The 23,227-nt window shown below is 31.2% G+C and overlaps 2 protein-coding genes across 2 annotated transcripts; both read left to right on the top strand.

The window, feature by feature from the left end:
- The first annotated feature begins 6,583 nt into the window (after positions 1 to 6,583).
- On the top strand, positions 6,584 to 7,099 carry LOC25484281 (ethylene-responsive transcription factor 1B). Its single transcript, XM_013613053.1, has one exon. It carries the CDS (start codon positions 6,584 to 6,586, stop codon positions 7,097 to 7,099), a length of 516 nt encoding a protein of 171 aa, XP_013468507.1.
- Positions 7,100 to 14,691: 7,592 nt separating this feature from the next.
- Positions 14,692 to 15,490, top strand: LOC25484280 (ethylene-responsive transcription factor 1B). The gene has a single exon (XM_013613052.3). The coding sequence runs from the start codon at positions 14,825 to 14,827 to the stop codon at positions 15,488 to 15,490; it is 666 nt and encodes a 221-aa protein (XP_013468506.3). The 5' UTR covers positions 14,692 to 14,824.
- The last annotated feature ends 7,737 nt before the right edge of the window (positions 15,491 to 23,227 follow it).

Raw genomic sequence — 23,227 nt, 5'->3', positions numbered from 1 at the left:
AAAATATTTGAATTTAGTCTATTAAATTGATTCTTGTTTACATAGTCATTCAATTAAACTAAATTATTAGTTAACTGGTTAGTGAATTCCAAAAGTTTCATTTGGATTTCCATAAAAAAAAAAGTTTCATTTGGATTAAATTAATTCGAACAAAGAGGAAGACGCATGTTGTGTATTCTAATCCATTAAATTAATTGCTTTCTAGTTTCCTGACCTGCTGCTTCAACAACAAAAATAACTTGAAAACAAGTAAATTTTTTTGGTGCTATATACTAGCATTTTCTTTTTGTTTGTGTGAAAACAAGTAAATTAATAGTAGATATGCGCCTACTGTATATAATGGGGAGAAAAGTGGAAAACTAAACAAAAATTGCGTCTCCGCTCTGTTTCTTCACACTTACACTGTGTTTGGTAGAAGAGAAAAAGAAAAGAGAGAAGTTGAAGAGAGAGAGAGATAGAAGAGAAAGTGAGTATTTATCTAGTTTGGTTGTGGTGAGAAATATGGGGGAGAGAGATAAAATATGTAGGGCCCACGTTTTTTTCAGTCTCCTCACAGCAGCGAAGAAATAGGCAAGAGTTTCCGTTTTTAACAATTTTCCAATTGTACCCTTTCATTGCATCATAAAAGACAAAAACCAAATATAATGGAAGTCTGAAACTGTTTGTGCATAGCAGTGTACCTGAGAGAAAAGTAGTGCAAATAACATAAGCTTATTAATTACATTAAGCAATTATATATTACTATATGACGAAATAATTAAATTAATAAGAACAAATAACATAAATTAATCAAATATAAATTAATATTATTACAAAATGTGTTTCAAACAACATTAAATTATGTATTTTCCTTAAAAAAAACTTTATGTATTTGTTTATTGGGTTAAAGGGTATTTTTGTCCTTTTAAAAATAAATGCATTTCTCTCTCTCTTCTATTTCTCCAATCTTTCTCTTCTTCGAAACAATACATCAAATCTACTATATTTCTCCCATTTTTCTCTCTTCCCACACTCTCTCTCACCTATTTCTCTCTTTACAACTTCTCTTCCAAACCAAACACACCCTTATGGAGAGAAGTGAGAAAGGCGTGGGTCCCACATCATTTTATCTCTCTGCCCACCTTCTCTTCTTAACCGAACAGGAGAAATTGTCCCTCTCTCTCCAACTTCTCTCTCCCCTCTTTCTCTCTTTCTTATTTCTCTTCTACCAAACACACTGTTAATGTAATGAGTTTTATACTCTAAGCCTTTGTTTGGTAGAGGTGAAAAAGAAGAGAGAGAGAGAGACAGGAGAGAAGTCCAACACTTCTCTTGTTTGGTTGGGGTGAGAAAGAAGGAAGAGAGAGTTAAAAGCTGTGGGTCCCACTAATTTTTGGGTCTTCACACAACCGAAGAGAAATAGGAGAGAGAGTTGCATTTTTAATTGGTTTTCCAATCCTATCCTTCTATTGCTTCACAAAAGACAAAAACATGAATACTACTATTCATGTTGGCCTGGGTTAATTCGCAAGGCATAATGCTATTGCTGGGTATATGTATTTTTCTTCTTCATTGATATGTGAGAATAAATATTTGTTAGGCTAAAATATGCTTTTCGTCCCTGCAAATATAACAAATTTGAGTTTTGGTCCCTGGTAATTTTATTTTTTTTGAATTTCATCCCTGCAAAATTTTTTGTTTTTTAAAATAGTCTTTGGTAGAGCTGTCAAAACGGGCGGCCCGGACCTAAACGGGCGGCCCGGACCTAAACGGGCCGGCCCTAGCGGGCTTCGGGCTTTACCGGGTCGGGCCAAAAAGCCCAGTTGAAAAAACGGGCTTGAAATATACTACCCGAGCCCGGCCCGTATTAAAAGTTATATTTTTTTATTTTAAAAAGTACTATAAAACACTGCTATAATTTTTTATAAATAATATTTTTAATATGTTTAAATAATGTCTAGCACAAAAATAAATTGTAAACATTTTCGTACAAAAGTCGTAAACTAAAACGACGAGGAAAATGATTTTAAATAAATTAGATATGTTATGGTTATAGATATTTATATATTCGATCTTTATAACTATAAATAACGAAATGAATAAATATAATTTTATACTACATTTATATTTGTGTTAATTCATTGAATTTTCACTTTTGTTTTTTACTTTGATAATCAACTAAGTAAATAATTATTTGAAATATATATATAATTTATAGAATGTGTTTTTGTTATGCGGGCTAACGGGCTACCCGCGGCCCGTTCGGGCTAGCCCTAACGGGTACCGGGCTTTTAAGGGCCGGGCTAAAAAACCCTATTAAAATTCGGGCTCAATATTTTAGGCCCAAGCCCTATATTTATTCGGGCTAAACGGGCCGGCCTGTTTTGATAGCTCTAGTCCTTGGGTCCACTTTCTTGCTGATTTGGCAGATTTTTGCTTAGGTGTCACTTGATGACTGTACCAACTTGTACATGTGGAATTTAAAAGGAATTAAATAAATTCTAAATAAATTAATAAATCTGAAAAATGTTTTTATAATAATTTCTTTTATTTGGCTTTCTTCTTCTCACGTGATGCCCACACCTCTTCTTTCTTCTTTCTTCTTCCTCATCTTCATTTTATCATGTTCATCTTCTCATTCAAAGCCATAAAAAATGAACCCCAAAAATTCTTCTCTTATCCTCTTGTTGTTTTGATAAAATCTTCTTCAACACTCCCTCTGGTTCCCCATCCGTTCTCACCATGTATTTGTCATCGTCATTACAGACGCAAACTGGCTCTTTCCTGGTGATGGTTGTCGGTATGGTGACGGTCTAGAATCCAAACGTGAGGAGGATGGGGCGTTAGGAGTAGGGGAGAGTTCAGATCTCGTCATTCCAATTTGTTGTTGTTGTTGCTGCTCCAAATTTGTTGTTGTTCTTGTTGCTGTTACTTCAAATTTGTTGTTGTTGTTGTTCCAAATTCCAACTTCATCGTTAACGTCAACGGAATCGTGCTGCTTGATAGTGCCGGTGACAAATTCACGAAGCATCCAATCCCAAATTATTGAAGTGGGATTCTGATTTTTTTTCTTACTGAAATTGGAAGGGATTCCGAATTTTTACCATGATTTTGACATTATGAGTTTAAGAGATTTGGGGTTGATGGATTTTTGACAAATCTGAGATTGAGTAGATTGAGTTAAATAATTTTTCCTAAGTGAAAAAAATATAAAGGTTCTGGCAGGAAGAGGAGGAAGAAGAGGATGGAAGAGAAGGAAAGATAACCCATATTTTAATTAATTAAAATTAATTAATTAATTATTTTAAAATTTCAAAATATATTATTTAGTTTTTTAAATATGTAATGACATAATTGCCATCTGGATGACACGTGGCCAACTTTACACAGTCAGCATTTGCCACGTAGGCAAAAATGAGACAAATCAGCAAGAAAGTGGGTCCAGGGACTATTTTAAAAAACAAAAAATTTTGCAGGGATGGAATTCAAATTTTTTTTTTACCAAGGACCAAAATCCAAACTTGCTATATTCGCAGGGATTAAAAGCATATTTTAGCCATATTTGTTATGCATTTTTTTTTTGTACAATAGGGGATGAAACCCCAAAAGTTATTATGTTTTAATTAAGTTAGAAATGAAAAATATTACGAACTACAGTCGAGAAAAATATGAACCACTTTTCTTCTACATATTGATTTTAAGTTAATCAATATTTAACTAATAACTTAAATTAATTTGTAAAAAAAAAATAAAATAATTTATATTAACCAAATTAATTAGTTTTCTTTTTATTTGGTATAAGGGCATTTTTGTCTTTTGAATAAAATTACATAACTCTCTCTCTTCCATTTCTCTTATACCAAACCATACATCAAATCTACTCTGGGTCTGTTTGGGAAACCCAAAAAAAGAGCTTTTAGCTTTTAGCTTATAGCTTATAAGCTCGTTTGACAAAAAAAAGCTCTGTTTGGTAACACTTTTTCACCATGAACTTATAGCTTATTTCACGAGCTTATAAGCTATTTTTCAGAAGCTATTCCAAGTAGCGTTTGAGCTTATAGCTTATAGCTTCTCACTTTTTCTTCCAATTTTACCCTTATTATTTCATTTAAATTGTATTTTTATCCATTATAATTTTTATAATAAGCTACGTAATAAAGACTACTATCCCTTTATTCCAATTTTTGTATATATATCAGCTGACCTTTTTTTTTTTTTTTTGAAAAAATATATACCTTCGTTTTTTTTTTTTTACGAAACAAAATACTATTATTCTATTAGTGTTACTTTTTATTTTTATTTTTTTGAGGTAAGTGTTATTTTCTTTATTCTCTGTTATTAGTATTACTCTATTAGTGCTACCTTTTTTTTTGTTTTTGAGGTAAATGTTATTTTCTTTATAAAGTAGAAACACTTAAATGATAATAAATATAAGATAAAATTTTAGTGAATAAAATTTAATTTAATTTATAATACATAGGATATATTAAATTAATAAATTTAAAGTATTTTTTTAAAGAAAAATTAGTTTACAAAATTACAAATACTTAAATTAATGATATAATTTTTATTATGAATTAAGAATACCCTTTATGTCATTTTACATTTATCAGCTAGTTGAACCGCTATTTTTACCAAACACTTCAGTTAGGTTATCAGCTAAAAGCTATCAGCTAGCTTATCAGCTATCCACTGTTTTTACCAAACAGAGCCTCTATTTCTCATCTTTTTCTCTCTTCTCAATCTCTCTCTTACCTATTTCTCTCTTCACAACTTTTCTTATACACCAAACACACCCTAAGTGGAGTTGAGTACCTAGCTACATGAGTACTCTTGATAAACTGACCTATTAGAACGTGAAATTTGGTTCGATTCCTTTGAAATTTTTAAGGTAGAACTCCTATAGCATTTGTTAAATTGGGTGTGGGAGTAAGCCCTAATAGTCAATATGTATGGTTGAGTTTGACTTTGTATAATGACTTTAATATATATTTATGAATTTATAATAAGACATTTTTTTATTGGTTTTATTTTGTTTTAAAATAATAAAGTTCCTGGAATAATTAGTTCGTTTAATGGAAAAGCCAAAATTATTAGTTCGTTTATTGGCTAAGAAGGTCTTAAAATTATTTTCAACATACTTCAATTCAATTTTTTTTTTTGAAAAAGCCAAAATTATATTAGTGATGACAGATGCTTTATTGTCGTATATGTCTTCATTTTTTACATAATAAATATTTCTGGGATTTTTACTCAAAAAATAAAATTATGGGTTCTATTATGCAAAATCTCGAAGAAATTTTGCTGTGTTTTTATAATTAAGGTTTTTTTATTTGTTAATTTTTTATTGGCTTGTGAAATATTTATGGATATCCTCTTCTAAAAGAAATTATTTATGGATATCCTAACGTGTTTATGTGGCTTTATTTTCAACACTGTCGTTTTGATTATACCATGTTTCCAATATTTTCTTTTGAATGAAGCTTATTTTTTCTTTAAATTTGCAGTTTGGACTTCCATTTATTTAATTTTAACCTAGTTGAGTTATATATATATATATATAGTTTTTTCTTTTACATACCTTTTTTTAATTATGTGTATTTAAATAAATATTATTTAGATTTGTGAGCAAGTAAGTGTAAATATTACTTAGGTCTTAGAATTCGTATCTCGTTCATTGGAATTCCAATTTTTTGTAGCCTTTTTTAGCATTTCTCGAAAGAAGAACTCCAATGCTAGTATTTGTTTAAGGGAAAAAAGGAGTTTCTTTCAAGCAAAAGAGACAAAAACTTAAGATTAAAAAAAAGGTTAAATATGATTTTGATCCCTATAAAATAGGGACCTTTCAAGTTCAATCCTTATTTAATTTTAATAGATTTTTTAGTCCCTACAAAAAAGAATTACTTCTAATTTTAGTCCCTATTACAACAAAGTTTGTTTAATTATCCTTAAACTCTTAAATTTTTGAACGATTTTTTTGAGACAAGTTTAGAACACTATGAAAGGTTCATTTACTAAAATTTAGAATTTTTTAACATGAATCGAATTAAATATGAATTTTTTAAAACGGCAAAAGTTAAAGATAAAATTAACAAAATTTGGACGTAGAAATCAAATTTTGCGACAATTTTTTGCATAGAAACTTTTAGTAATGTTCTTAACACGTCTTGTAAAAAATTGTTCAAAAACTCAAGAGTTTAAACATAAATTAAACAAATTTGAATTGAGGAGAGACTAATACTGAGTGCAGACTTTTTTTTTTAAGGACTAAAAGAACCATTAAAATTAAATTAGGACTAAACTTGAAAAACCCCTATATTATAGGGACCAAAAACATATTTAACTCAAAAAAAAAAAAAAAAGTTATGAGTTATGAGTTTTATAACATATATTACCATTATGGGTAAACCTCCTTCTAAAATATTCAATCTGAGTTATGAGTTTTATAACATTAGATTCCTTACTAGATTTAGATTCTCTCAATAAACTATCATTAGAATAATCCAAATTGACATGTTAAATAAGGTAATGTAAGTTATAGCCAAGAGTGTAAGACAGAGAAGATTATAATAACCAAATAGAAAGCAGTTTCGTAATGCATACGATGAGTAGCTCTTTTTTCCATAACCCAGATTTGGAAATGTTGCAGCAAGATCTTACTAATATTCTGTTTGAACCATTTCATCAAGACCCTTATATTCATGATTATCTTTCTTTTTACATGGTTGACCAACAAGGACCAAACAAAAACGAACCAAATAATTCAATGAATAATTCTGAACCTAAAGAAGAAAGATCATATATAGGTGTGAGGAAGAGACCTTGGGGGAAATTTGCTGCAGAGATTAGAGATACAACAAGAGGAGGAAGAAGGGTTTGGCTTGGAACATTTGATAGTGCTGAAGATGCTGCTTTAGCTTATGATCAAGCTGCATTTTCAATGAGAGGTTATGATGCTGTGCTCAATTTTTCTGTTCAAAGGGTCAAAGAATCTTTGCAAGCGATTCAATATGATTGCAGAGAAGGGTCTTCACCTGCACTTGCACTAAAAGAGAGGCACTATGAACAAAGAAAGATGTTATCATTCACCTTAATATTAAGACAAAGACATAACATTTAGGACATACAATGTGCCAATACATATTTAATAAGTATCACTCACCTTAAAAATGCTATTGAAAAATCTACCTAGTACTTCTCCAAAAAAAAAAAAAAATTGTTCAATATAATCATTGAAACTAATCAAGAGAAATTCAAACATGTAATAATATTCGTGCAGGTTTTGTGTGTTTGAAATTTAAGTGAAGAATAGGATTAAAATTAAACTGATCCTAACCATAATTAAGGTTTAAAATATTGTTAAGGTCACAATTTTGATCTGCCACTTTGTCAAGGAAAAATTGCAATACCAGGCCCGGTCATAAGATTTTTTAGTGGCATGTGCAAATTAATAAAGTTGTACAATTTTAATTATTTGAATGTCTTTCTTCTTATATTTTTTTGTTGAAAAAATTCATTCATAATCATGGTTCTCTAAACAGCAATGCTATATAACGCGAGAGATTTCTCACGAATTCCTCAAGAATAAAAAAATGCAGTTATAACAAAAAAATAAAACAAAAAAAGAGATCCCACTTACCAAACATGTGGGTTAGCATAATAAAAGAAATAGCGGTTCTTGAATTTTTCTTAAAAAAAATTTCGCTGAATACAGCATTTTCCTTCTCTAAAAACATATTTTTGATAGAATTAATAAATGAAGTCAAAAAAAATATATCTATATAATATTAATTACTAAGTAAAAATAATAATTGGATGCCCCTTAAAAAATGGTGTCTTGGGCTGCCCCCTTCCCGTCCACTGTGAAGACCACCCTTCACACATATCAAAGATCTAAGATAAGAATACACACCAAGAAAAGGCCTCACCAATTATTTTAAGGGAAATGATAATTACTTGTGCCCTTAAAGCACACACATCGCCTCTGCATGCCATGGTATCACAGTTTCCAATAACATTTTGTCAGACTTTTTCTTGGCACCGTAATATTGCATTACTACAGTAGTAGTATTGCATTACTACGGTAGTTTTTCTATTTTCTTTGATAAAAAGAATATAAAATATAAATGTAAGAGATATGGTGATGTTTGATGTGACCTATTTTAAAATTTTAGATAAGCGGCATGAATATTTAAAAAATGTAAGTGAGTAATTTAAATAATTAAAAAGCATAAAATAATATAATGTATTGAATAGGGTCCATTTATTCCATCCATATAGATGGTATGGATGTGGGTGCTCTTAGGCCACATGCATGTTAAGGAACTTATAATGAAAATTTTGTTTTGAAAATTGTGTCAATTAGAGATTGAAAATTAATGTTTTGTAATAAATATTTACTGTTTATAAAATCCTTAACATGTACCCTAAAGACACAAGTTAACATGAGCCTTATTTTAATATCTCACGTAAGATTGCTACAATAAAGTTTAGTTGATGGATCATGGATTGAATATATTATCCAGTAAACTATCTTATTCCAATTAATGAATCAGATAATTTACTTTTGTATGAATTAAATTTATAAATGACAAACAAATACACTGTTATATTTGATCGTAGCCACGCGATTGCAAATCTTAATATTAGATTTTTTGAAGTCATGTTTTAGGCATGTTTTTACAAGTGTCAAGTTTTAAAGTCATCCACATGTATATCACAAAAACTAAAGGGACAATTTTTTAGTCAAATTTAGCTCTCATGGCTTAGCGGCAAACTCAAATTTTTTGACTAAAATACAAAGAAGTGCTACCAAAAAAAAACTAAAATACAAAGAAGATTCTCTTCTTTCTGACACACACTTCCTCAAAGACTCATATATACCCACTTTCCTCTCTAGCAACAGATTTCTTTTTCTCTCATAACCTAAAACCCTCTTCTCTCATCTTGTACTTTCTTCTCCTCTTTCACCATTTCTTCTTCTCCTTCTTCTTTCAATGCTGAGTTCTTCATCGTTCTTCTTTTTTCATCAGTTTTTTCGTTCTACCACACCATATTTTTTAAGGGTAGGTGACGTTCTCTCATTTCCTTACTCATATTTCTCAATTAAATCCATAAACCCTACCTTTTATTTGTAACCTAGCCCCGTTTTCTTCAAATCTGAAATTTGAACTTAATAATATTTTAAAGATTGATTTGATTTATTTTTGTTTTAGTCTTGTGTTGACCCTGCGGTTGTTAATCTTACTGTTTTTTATTTTTATTTTTTTAGGGACAATTTTGCTTCATCTGTATGCCTGTGTTTTGGTGGTAATTTTCTATGCCCACATTATAATTTACATTTTTTTTTTGTGAAATATTGTATTTACATGGTTATTTAACCACTGTTTCTATGTATGGAAGGTTTTGTATAGTTTGCACCATTTGAACTATAGGTCCAAGTTAGACCACTTTTTTTTAGCATTAGATTATCTCTTTCATTGTACTATAGTGGGTAAATTCTATATATAAATATATATTATATAATTTTTTGTATGTTACTATTAAATGTGTGAAAACTTTATAAATATAATACATGTTCAACGGGGGTCGAGAATATATATATAGAGTGAGGATTCGTTGACACTAAGTGTAAGTTTTTGACTTACACCAAATCTCATCCGTTTAATTAGATGAATCTTGTGGTTAAAAATAATTCATAAGTAAGTAACATATGATCTAATTTTTATGAATTCCACATGAGTGTTATCATTCTTTCTTGAATGTGCTGTCGCTAACACGCAAACAACACCACACACACGGTTCCTCCCCTTTCTCATATGAAATCGTAATTACATAGAATTTTTCAAATTAACAAACTTAATTGATTAATATATCAAACGATTCTTTCCCTAGCTTCTCCTATGAATTCCACTATACAAGTTTTGATGAAGCGGCACCGCCATCATCTACCGCCATTATTAGATGCAAGATCTCAATGTATTTTTTTAAGAGTTCAATGCTTATAATTGGGTTTATTGAGTGGCCAATTCTTTGCGAGGATAATGATTTCAGTATTTTCCCATTAAGATACACAAAATTGCACCATGATTTTTAATTAAATCTTGAAACAATTTAGGTTTAATGATAAATTGTTATCATTCACAAAAACATACAAGAATTGTGTTAAATGGAGGACAAATTGGGAGGCGAAATCAGTAGACGGAGAAGGAGCGAGCTATAAAAAAAAATAGCCTACTTTCACTTAATGTTGAGCACGTGATCTATTTTTGTTCGGATATTATTAGCCTTTGGATTAAATAGTTATAACGGTTCAGATTTGATGTACACCTGATGTCAACGGATTCTGACTCATATATATATATATATGATCATGGTTTCTTTAATGTGTGAAGACTTAGCAAAGAGAATACATGTTAAACGAGAGTCGAGAATATATATTTGTAAGTAAACAATTATCTCACTAAAGAGTATGAAGATTTGAAAATACAAAATTAGTATACAATTATCAAGTTTCCCCGTGCGTTGCACGGGTGTAATGACTGGTAGAGAGGACAACCAAAAGGTTTATGTACAGTGGTGAAGAAAGATGCCAGCTCAACAATCTTTAACAAACTTCCTAAACTGAATAGAAAATTAAATAGAAAACCAACTAACTACTTCTTTTCCTAGTAAGAAAACTAACTATAACTTGAGACTTAACTCCTAACTCACTAGCATCATTTTACTGTTGTTGGTATTAAAATAAGCATAATAACGTGGTCTTTTTTTCCCTTCTTGATCTATTTGGTTAATTATATGACAAGTTGTCTAAACCATGGGCGATAATATATTTATACTCCTCTAAATTAAATAGCTAAACATAGCATTGCAAACTAAATAAACTCTTTAGAATGCGTTGAGTAGTTCTGCTATAGATGCCATTCGCAGGCCCACATGTCATCATGCGTGCTTGAGAGAAAATTGTTCTATTTTTGTCCTAGAATACTAAAAAAATATGATAAATAATATTTGCACAATAATTTTAGATAACTTGTAAGTTAATTCTTTCTCATATACTTTTATTGCTTTTTACTCTCTATATTGTTTTTCCAAAAAAGAAGAGGGAAGAAAAATATTGTCTTAAAAATTGTTACAAAATGATTGTACAAGTATAATTGACTGACTAATCTCTCCATATTGTTTGTCCCAAAAGAAAAGAGAAGAAAACTGGTAGTCTCAGAGGTTATCACAAATGATTGTGTAAGTATCATTACTCTAAAATTATTTTTAGGTAAAGTATACAAAAATTAATTAAATATATTATGAATATGTTTTTTTAATAAAATATTATGAACACGTTCCAAATTATAAGTCACTTTGCAAAAAAAAAGTCCTAAATATAATTCGCCTTACAAAACCAAATGAAACATTCATATTTTTTTTTCTATCACATTTTTTACTATTCATTATTTTCATTTCTTTTAATTTCTTTTTCTCATGTTATTAAAGAAAGAAAATTTTATAAATGGTGTGTATGTTTCAGCTTTAAAAAAAATAGATTTTGAGTTAAAAGAATATAAAGATTTTTTTTTAGAGATTTAAAAATAAAATCTAAAGCTATTTCAGTTTATTTAATAACATAAAAATCATGTTTTAAGATTTGAATCTCTTACACTTGAGTTCCTTGTATTTAGAAAGAAAAAAAAAAGATTTTGGAAAATCTACTTATGTGGATGTTTTATAATTTCGTGTAACTGTGCTCCTTAATTTTTAAGCAAAATATTTTACATAAAATAATCACGAAAACTATAAGCTGGTTTTTGCTAGATCCACAGACGAATATAGTGGTTCACTCTGAAGTTAACATATTGGTTCATTCATTGTTTTTTTGTTGAAAGAAACATAGTGGTTTATTCATTAGCTTTTTTTTTGAGGGAAAGGTTTATTCATTAGCTAGCTAGAGCCTTTTTTTTTATATTTTTTTTCATCCTTGTCCCCATCTTTTCTATAATCCTTCTGTATAGATGATAGTTTTTTATTAGTTATAACGCCTTCTCCTTTAAAAAAACTATCTGACTTAATTATATTTTCTTTGCATTGGTTCAATTTGTACGTACGTGCAGTTCATCAACTAACTGATGATTTTTTTTTTAATGAATAAAATAATTTTTTTTGAACAAACAAAAATGGATTATATTAACACTACCATAGCAATCTTCACAGCACAAGATGTACCGAAAAAGCTATTAGAAAAGATACAAGCAGTTCTCAAGAATTACAAGAAGTGGTTATCCAATGCCTAAACACGACATGAGACTCGACCACCACAATTGATCACCAAACATAAAAACAACCTTATGGGCTTTCAACCACCATAATGAATAATATTTTACTTTATCTAATAATTGATCAATAGAATTTTCTTTTTGTTGAAAAAGCCGATGATTTCTTTCATTCCATATAACCCACGTCGTGAGTAACCAAATAAGCTGAAGAAAGGATCTTCGCCATTTCAAACCACCTGTATAATGTGAAAACTGAGCACAATGATTTAAAATATCACAATGATCAGCCTCATCAAAGCCAATCCAAGACCTCACTAAAGGCCATAAAGAACCAAAGCATCTGCAAGACAGAAATATATGGTGTGCATCTTCCAACAGTCCACAACCTGACACACATAAACACGCCTGTAAATCCAAGATACCACAGGTTACTAAGTTAGACTTAGTGGGAAGTCGATCACGAAGCAACCGCCAAGCGAAAATAGACACCTTAAGCGGAACATGCTTATGCCAAACCAAATCATCCCAAACCATATCCTGCGGTATCTCCTGATTAGTGAGCATATCATACACACCTCGAACCGAGTACCCATCATTAGGATCCGGTTGCCACTGCCACACATCATAAGAAAGAGGCTGCAGAGAAACATTAGTAAGTAACAACCTACACTCCTCTAAAAGCTCCTCCTCCCACACCCACAAAGCCCTACGCCACTGCCACTCATCACCTGTCATCCCCCAACCAAGAGAAAGCATATCTTTAACAGTTATTGATTTATTCAAAGCTAAACCAAATAACCTGCTAAAACGAATCCGGAAAGGGACATCACCACACCAACGATCATGCCAAAACAAAGTATCCTCACCATCACTCACACGCCTAACCACACAACCCTCAAACCAGCCATCACCGCCTCCACCAATCCCATCCCTAATCCTACGAATAAAATAATTATTATGTTACTACATATGAGACACACAGGTGTAGGGACATGTGATCATTTGTTTGAATCTTAATTCATGTTTGGTTAACTTAATTATTTCACGCTTCTAGATGGTCATGGCCATATTAAACAACATTGAAACCTAGCTCATAAATCTTTGATTTTTTGGTCAAAATAAATAAACAAATATTTGATTTTGGTGAAATAGCTATATATATATATATAGGTTTGCTAACTTAGACCAATAAAAAACATGTCATATTATTTGTAGGCATTTTGTTGTTCTATGCTATTAACTTGACTAATGTGAATTTGTCCTCAGATTCACTATTTACGTTTTTAGCGATATTGAACATGTTATTGTATATGATGTACGCTTGATTTGAATGAATGAATATCATTTTGTTTTTGTCAAAAAAAAATGATGATATAAGTTAGCAAGTGTGCACCTTTTCATTTGGACAAAAATATCCATGCACTACTATGATAAACTATTATTAAACGAAGGGTAATTATTTAATTTAAAAAGAACTGTAACCGTTTTTTTTTTGTCAAAATCGTTGTCTTTGTTTTAAGGTTGTCAAAACCATTTTGTTTGTTTTTTATAGGGTTGTTTAATGTTTATAATTGTGAAATAAATATGTTTATAACAAAAATGAGTTTAAGTTAGCAAATTGGTGCAAGCTAACAAATATTTTATAATGAAAATTACGAAATTAACCCTCAAGTTATAAGTTTTAGGCTTAAATATGTATTTCATCCTTGCAATTAGGGGTCGTTTAAAAATTGGTCTCTGTATTCGCTAATCCTTGCAAACTAGCCTTGCAATCATTAATCATTTAAAATTTCGTCATTTGACCAACTTAATCACTGCCACGTCACTAATTTGATGACGTTGCAATCGCTACCACACATGAAATTCCAATTTTGCCCTTAAGAAGAGGACAAAATATTGAAGAAAGAATTGGAAACTCAGGGGTAAAATTGGAATTTCATGTATGGCAGTGATTGCCACGTCGTCAAATTAGTGACATGGCAGTGATTAAGTGGGGCGAGGGACGAAATTTTAAATGATTAAACAATGCAAGGATAAATTGCTAGGATTAGCGATTATAGAGATCAATTTTTAAACAACCCCTAATTGCAAGGATGAAATACATATTTAAGCCATAGTTTTATATAATAAAGATGAATGATATTTTTGTCTAAATAAAAAGGTGTAACTTACTAACTTGGACCTTCATATTTTTTGTTGGTCTAAGTTAACAAAGCTCGTATATTTATGATATTTTGTATTATTATTAATTGAATGATTGATCAGTGTTTATAGTATTACAGGTCATATATATCATAAGCCCAATTAGATCAATTAAAAAAAAAAAAAAAGCCTATTAGATCTAGATTCTCATAATTGTTTTTTTGACAAAAACTATGCTTTTTGATCAGTACTAGATTCTCTTAACTAATAAATAGTTATTACTATGTTTCTAGCCACATTAGGATAATCCAAATCCATAATTCATAATTGAACCTGAAGTAGTGTTTGACAATTAATCCAAGGCAATTATAAATATTATAGCCAAAAGGGGAGCCAGCACAAGAAGCAATAGAAAAGCACTTATAACCTAATAAGATATGAGTCTCCCCTTTTTCCTAAACTCAGATATGGAAATGCTGCAACAAAGCCCTTCGGAAATTCCCTTCGAATCATTAGGTATTCATGATTGTCTTACCTTTGATATGGTTGATTTCTCATCGAGTTTGCAGACAATAATTAACGAAAACGAGCCAAAACAATCAATGTTGAAGTCATCTGAAGCTAAACAAGTAATGCAGAACATTTATAAGATTGATCAAAAGTCATATATAGGTGTTAGGAAAAGACGTTGGGGAAAATATGCTGCAGAAATCAGAGATACAACAAGAGGAGGAAGAAGGGTTTGGCTAGGAACATTTGATAGTGCTGAAGATGCTGCTTTAGCTTATGATCAAGCTGCATTTTCAATGAGAGGTAATAATGCTTTCCTCAATTTTTCTTTCGAAAGCGTCAAAGAATCTTTGCAAGAGATTCAATATGATTGCAGAAAAGGGTCTTCACCTGCACTTGCACTCAAAGAGAGACACTACAACCAAAGAAAATTAAGGTCATCGTCAAAAAGTAAAAAGGGTAAAGCAGGGAAATTTCAAGAATCAGCAGAGGGATCATCAAGTGTGTTGGTGTTAGAGGATTTGGGAGTTGAATATCTTGAGCAACTTCTAAGTATGTCAGATAATCAAAGTACAAGCTTAACCAACTTCTAATAATTAACTTTGTTTGTAATTTTCTTTCTGTTTTTTGTTGTTGGAATTTTTACGACATTAATTATTCAGCTAGGGCATATTGCAAATATGCTTGCTACTTTGAAATTCTAGCTGCATTTTTTTCCTGTTAATTCACTAGGTCTAAATTGTCATCTCTGACAATTTCTCCATTCAAATACTGAGGTTCAGTTTATAATCAGCTTCAGATAACAATTTAACAATCTAAAAAGGATACAGGTTACAATATTTCCATAACAGTACAAGACGTGATTCTCATGTTAGATAGTAATATATATGTGTAAACCTTTCTGATTTAATAAATAGTTCAAAATTAAGTTTATATCGAACTAACATGTTGCATGATTAAATTACACATCATAAAAATAATTAAGGAATAAAATGAAATCAATTATAATTTCCAAATATTATTGGAAATTGTGAAAATTTAAGAGATACATTTCAAGATATGAAATGTTTCTAGATTTTTAGAGAAATGAAGTGAAGCTACTAAGAAAGATGAACCTCAACACAAAGTAAAATATTTCCGAATAATTAGTGTCATGGAACAGATACCTGAAATACCAAAGGAACCTCAACACAATGAACCTGAACCGATACTTGAAAATGTCCGGGTGACTGAGGTGGCAAATTGACTGAGGTGGCAAATGTGATTGAAGGTGCAGCAACGCCACAACCGAGAACAGTCCGGAACCTCCTTCCATTTTCCATTGGAGAATGTTATAGATATTGTGGAGCACAATCCGATTGATACTTTGGGAACGATTCAACACATAGAGGAAAATACTCCTATTTTAGAGCTGGTTCAGCTGTTGAATACATTAGGTGTTGTGACATCTTCTAGTGTGTCTACTGCCACTTCTTCTCCGAGGGAGACTGTTCTTGAAACACAGGGCAAGTGGAGCAACCTAATATATGCCCAGTTCTACAAAAGGATCTTAATTGATTCGGCACATTTTGGTTCAAGAGACTGAAAATTCTAATGAACAATTCACACCCTACATAACTAAGAAGTAGAAACAACAACTCTATCGAGTTTCCTACAAAACCCGGTCTAAGGGTGAAAATACTCTTCCGGCTCAATGAAGGTCTTCGTTTAGAATATTAGAGGCTTCGAGACCAGTGGCACAATTGTTTACATGCTGGAATTCATATTTTATCGTCACATATCATCGGGAAGGAAACGTTTGTGCTGATAAGTTTGCTAGTCATGGACATGTTATTACAAATGTTGTCTGGTGGGATTCTTTACCTATTTTCCTTTGGCAGGATTTTTACTTGTACATACATGATCTTTCGAAATCAATTCCCTTAGTTCCCACTCCTGTTGTTATTCTTTTAGGATTTTGGCTTAGTCCCCTCTCTTGTATAGTTTTTCCTTTTTTAATAAAATTTCAGAGCAGGTGGTAGAGGATGGCAACAGCTATGGTGTGTCAACCCTAGTTGGGATGTCTAACTTCTCTTTGATACCTTCTTTGCTCTCTTGATTCATATAAAAATAAAAATAAAAAAGATGAGACGGTTAATATCCACTAAGTTAGATACACGAGTGAAAGACACTCTCTTGTAAGAGACTCATGAAGAGTTGAAGTACCACAAATCTTAGTTGATCATATGGTGCTTTCTCGTTTTTGGGAGATCATATGTGGAGAGTCGAGGCATCATCTCCAACATGTCTTGGAGAAATGAGTCATTTCATATGTGAGTGTTATCATTCTTTAAGTACTCTTTAGGGGAGTATTGTAGAGTGCTACACTTAAGTTGGGTTACATTATTGTAATCTTGTTTGAAATAATTAATAAGTTATCACCAGAAGAAAAATGACATATACCTGTGGAGGTTTATAGTGACGGCTCAAAAAACCATAGTATACAACATATATGTTAGCGTTCACGTAGGCATAGCAAGAAGGGTTGAATCACATAAATCTGTGTGTGTACTGTTACTTTCTTTCTGATACGTTCATGTATGTTCCATCTAAAATCTTTGGGCATGTAGATTAATCGTTGGCGTGTGCGGCTTTCCTCAACAAGGTAGTATTAATTTTTCTATTATTAATTTCTTACAATTGTTTTACAGCTCACATATCTAGCTTCTCCATTTTGCACAATATTCTGGAATGGTGGAAAGGTAAGGCAACTAGGTAAGCCTTGGGGAATCCAGGGGAGTTCTAGAGCGACAATTGGACGAAAACCACTAATAGACTTTGATATTATATCTCCACCAAAAATCTTAGAACATTTTGTATATAGATCACATCTTTTATATATATATTTCGATTATCTCATTCCTAGATGATATGAGACTTCCGCTCGTACTTGAACTCCAACAACCCCTTCAAGTATGAGTGTCTCACATCACTATACTTACATGGATGTTAACTACAAAAAGAATGCCGTGATATTGTGACTCCACCGCTAGGAAGACTATTGATACATGACTCATGACACCAATATCCACTCCTACTTAGGGCCGGTCCAAAGGTTTTTTTTTGTGTCTAGGACTAATCACTAAAGTTGTGCCCTTTTAATTATTCAAATATCTTCTTACATTTTTTGTGAGCATTCCACCTTTCCATGCTCAGGGCCACCCCTACTCTGACTCCCTCATCAAATTGAATGAAGGGTTTGATACTACTTTTTGAGGAAAGAGTTTGATACTACTTGTTGGAGAGAGTTATCAAAAGAGTACCAGGGCAATACACATGTAATTAATGACCATATATAAGTGTATTTAAGTATTGTCTTTGAAATGGTTCTTTGATGATGTTTGCTAGGAATGTATTCTTACCCATTTTGAAGAACATTCTTAGTTTCCGTTGACTCCAACAAAAAGATGGAAGAATTTTACCAAACAAAAATTCAAAGATTTCTATGCTATACCATGATGCATGAAATATACTGGTAAATACAAAAACTAATGCAAAAGAAACCTTGAATTTCCACTTGAAGAAACAATTCATGCCTGAAAATGAATCCTCAGCATTATGAATTGCAAGGGAAAACTCATAATTAATGTACTGGCTGTGAAGTGAGAACACATATTTACAAATAAATATTTTGTTCAAAAGAAAAAAAAGTTTACAAATAAATAGTCACATGTCCCTATTGTGTCTAAAAGGGCATATTCCTAGTAACAACAAGATACATGCATATTTCTAGCTAATTAATTCAGACGTGCCCTCAAAAATATAGAATGAAAAATTAAGGACATTTCACTTAGAAGGTGATATACCGACCATTAATATGATAGAAAAATTCAGAAAATGCATATGTATATGTTTATTTACTTAATAAGTTATTAATCAAACTCCTTCAAAAAAAAGTTATTAATCAAGCTAATTAACCTAAAAAAAATGCTAACTAAACTAAATGACTAATTTAATAGGGATATCTCATCAGAAAAGAGTGGGTTGGGGTAGCTCAACTGATTTGAACTAAGAGATTAGGAGTTTGGGATCTTGGTTCAAACCCGAACGAATGAGAAGATTAATCTAACAACTATGTATTTACATTTTTTATTCAAAAACAAAAACAAAAAATTCATAAGAAAAGTATATCCAATTGTGTTGTGTTAAGAATCGATAGCCAAGAACCATACACAAACACACACAAAAAGAACTATGCAAATTGGAACTTTTTTAGAAACAAAATGTAAATCTCCCTGAAAAAAAAAAAAGTAAAACTAATATCCGACCCTTTGAAATATAAACTGCAAAATTAAACTAAAAATAGACTTTCAAGAATAAAGCATATATGATAAGATAGAAAGGAACCAAATATGTGAAGACAAATATTTTATACACAAATTCCATGTTAAAACTCCCAAATCCAGCAATAATACACAAGTATTATTTTTATGCCTAATATGTGTCTTAAAAACCATTTGATAAATGAAATTTACATCAAATTAAAATTAATTTAAATGAAATCACGTATATACCTATCTTTATCTAATGCATTGATGCTCCACCATGGATCTTAATCAATTCATGAAATTACATTATTTTCCTCTCCAAATGAAAGGGGTTTAATGAAATTAAATTAAGTATTTATATTTTTTTTGAAATTAAATTAAATTAAGTATGTATATGAAAGGCACACTAAAGGGTTTCATGAGACAGTGTCTCCTAAACAAGATGTGAAATAGGGACATACTCTATTATTTATTTCCTTTTTTTTTTTAATATCAATGGAAAATGCTCTAAAGCTAATCCATAAAATCCCTAAAATGCCACAAGATGTGTAAAATAGCTTGCTTAAAGAGGACCAGCAAAAAGTTGTCCAAAAGTATATATAGTCATATCTGGAAGGTTTGTCTTTCATATGCAAGCTATTGTTTTATGAAACCAAAATGTTGATTCTTGAAAATTGTCTAACGTATTACTAACTCGGGGTTCTTGTCAAAAATATGTATTGGGAAACCAAGTACTAAAAAAATAACATAACATGGCTAACTCTGTTATTTGTTTTGATGAAATGACATACAGTATCTCAAACTCACACACATAAGTGTGAGGTCTCGGTTCGAATCAGGATGACAATGTTCCGTCTAACAATATCAGCATTACTAGTCGAGTTAGATCTGCTAGACACAAGACTATATTATTTGTTCTATCTTATAACTATGCCATTTGACATTTTAATTTTAAAAGTTTTCTTAGCAATAACAACTATCACAGAAATTTTTAGTAATATAACACTTATAAACAAGTTATTAAACTCTTGCTTAGTAGCTTGATTATTCTAAAAAGCGCATAATTAAAAGAAATATCACTTGTAAGAGTTTCTTAATTCATGTTTTTCTATAAGCTACAAGTAGAATGGATTCTTAATCAAAATGCTTATGGCATTATAAGATTTCAACAACAAAAAAAAAAATGTAGAAATGCAAAATAGAGTTTAACAGAACTAGTCAAGTTTTGAAACAAATAAATCATACTATAGTAAATTAATTAGTACTTACATGTATGTATATACAGTTGCTCAAGTAAACCATCGCGTGCTTCAAGTTCGCATCAAGTCCTGCAAATCCTTTATTTCCTGAATAAAAGAAGATAGAAAAGATGAAGATATAGTCTAAGTTGTTTTGGTCTCTCTAGTAAAAATCTTACTATAATTTCAAAGTAAAAAAGTGGTGGGACAGATGCAAACAAGTTGGTATATAAATACTCCTAGTTGATCAAAAGTGGTAAATAAATTCATGAACATTGAAAGTGATGAGAGGCTGCGCTGCACGCGCCTTTGTTTTATTAGAAAAAATAGTATATTTTTGCGAGCGTGGTTCATGTACTATTTAATAAGCTTGAGAGTTGAATCAATTTGCTTTTCTAGTTTCATCTTACAAAAGACAAATATTGGAAGAAAAGCCACGTTGAGACTTGAGAGTTCGGACTATAGTTAATAGAAGAAGATTTAGTTATTCCATTTTTTTTTCTTTTCAAAATATGTATGTCCAACTAAGGTTTCGCGCGCACTTTGATTTACTTCAATTTTGAGTAAAAAATGTTTTAACAGATCAAATTTATATCGGTTTGGTACGATTTTTTAACATTTTTAACATTTTGATTTGCTCTCTTCCCTGCACCTTTTGCTCGCGCCCTGCAGCCGTTCTAAATTTACCATTGCACATCTTAAGTAACGCTGCGCACCTTAACTCACGCAGCGCATGTTAAGTGACACAGTGTTACTGTTTTCGTACAAAACTCATCAGTCCAAACTCCAAGCACCATTTTCTTTCCCTCCACCTTCAAAAACCCAAAAAGTGCGACTTTTTGGGTCAAAATTCTCATCTCAAATCATTGCAAATCGTCAGGAAGCAAGTTTCTACACTCATTAAACACCAAATATCAGATATTGTATCATCAAAACTCATCTCATTTTGCTGGTTTTTGTGCTTGGTTCGTCTGGTTTTCGTAGGCAATAGGGCTAGGTGCGCAAGTAGTAAAGGTCGGTCGGTGTTCGTCCTATATTTTGGTGGTATTACACCCCGACATATTTTTTGATGGCCGGTTATGTAATTTGGATATTTGTGGCCAATATGTAACTAATATTATATATATATATATATATATTAAATGAAATGAATTATTTTTTTGGTGGCCGGTTATGTCACACCAATTATTGCTCGCATTACTTACTTTGTCACTAATTATTCAACTATTTATTTTATCTCATATTTGTTCCCATACTTTCATTATATCTTTGTGAAGTGAAACATGTCTGAAGATGCACAAGATCCGGTTAAACTTCATGTCTGTTATGTAGATGTGAAAAGGAGGGTTTGGTTCACTATAAAACCTACTGATAAGTTGGACGAGTTGAAGGCAAAACTTGATGACTTCTTTATCCATATTGGTTCAAATCACAGAACATATTATATAGTAGTACAAGTTCCAAGCGTGGACTTGGGGGAGGATAAGGAAGAGGATCGTTGGAAGACCGTGTATTTTCCACAACTAGTCAAAGATGATAGTGACGTTGATTACATGTTTCGCGTGATGTTTGAAAATAACCTTTTACATCTTTATGTCTGATCCGTTGAAGTGTAATATTTATTAATGTGCAATAGTGTAATGTTTTCCTAATTTGTGTCCGTATTGTTGAATTTTAATGAATTTGTGTTGATGTAATTTAACGATGAATTTGGGTAATTTTGACCGTTTATGTGAGATTATGTAATTTTAGAAATGTATGTAAAAATTTGTGTAATTTGGATCGTTTACATGTCATTAAGTGTGTTTAAGTGATTACGGATCATTACCGGCAAATTTGTGTAATTTGGATCGTTATGTGTGATTATGTAGTTGTGAAAAAAATGATGTTTTGTGTAATTTTGATCGATTGTGTCGTATTATCCAATAATCTTGTTAAAATGGCGTAAGTCGGTTCAATTACGAGCATCTTAAGGTTACAGGTCTTTGATGACACATATTGCATTCAATGCATATCAGTACAACATTTATTGTTGTACTTATATATCAGTAGAGCATGAGTTAACTCGCGCAAGTGTTAACACTATGCGTGAGTTAACTCACGCAGTGTTTTACACTTGCGCAACTTAATTGTTGTAGCCTCACGCAGTGTTTTACACTTGCGCATCTTAACTTGCGCAACGTTAGTTAACTAACACATAATTTTTCAGTTGCGTTAGTTAACTCACGGAAGGGTAAATTTGGAACGGCTACATGACACGAGCAAAATGTGTTGGATGGAGAGCAGAATTCATCGAATAATTGGGTTAGATCTTTTAGGCCCGTATCATTTCAAGAACATATGCATGTTGTATAGGTCTAAACAAATTCATTATTAAAGGGTTGAAAATTCAAACTAATGGATGACTTATTTCAAAATATCTTTGAGGTTTTCTATTTGACTATTTGCTGCGATTAACATATTGAAAAATCATGTGTTTATATTGAGCAAACCACGATAAACTTATGTTTTTGGTTTTCAATTTTGTGAGAACTTGTACTTTTGATATGAGTTTTTTTTTTTTTTGGTCTTATTGATATGAGTTTTATTTCGCTCAAAGATTAAAACTTTTAATCAATGGGTTGACGGGTTAGTGTAATTTTTTTTGTGTGGCAGAAGAAAAGTGTAAAGAAAGAATACAAAAATCGATGTTGGTTACTCCCTCAATTCCTTTTTAAGTGTTTCTTTTGCATAAATTTTTTGTTTTAATTTAAATCTCACTTTCAAAGTTCAATGCAACGTTAAA

This window comes from Medicago truncatula, chromosome 1 (assembly GCF_003473485.1).
Source record: "Medicago truncatula cultivar Jemalong A17 chromosome 1, MtrunA17r5.0-ANR, whole genome shotgun sequence".
Taxonomy (NCBI): domain Eukaryota; kingdom Viridiplantae; phylum Streptophyta; class Magnoliopsida; order Fabales; family Fabaceae; genus Medicago; species Medicago truncatula.
Note: the sequence above shows the minus strand (reverse complement) of the source record. Positions and strands in the feature narration are given on the sequence as shown.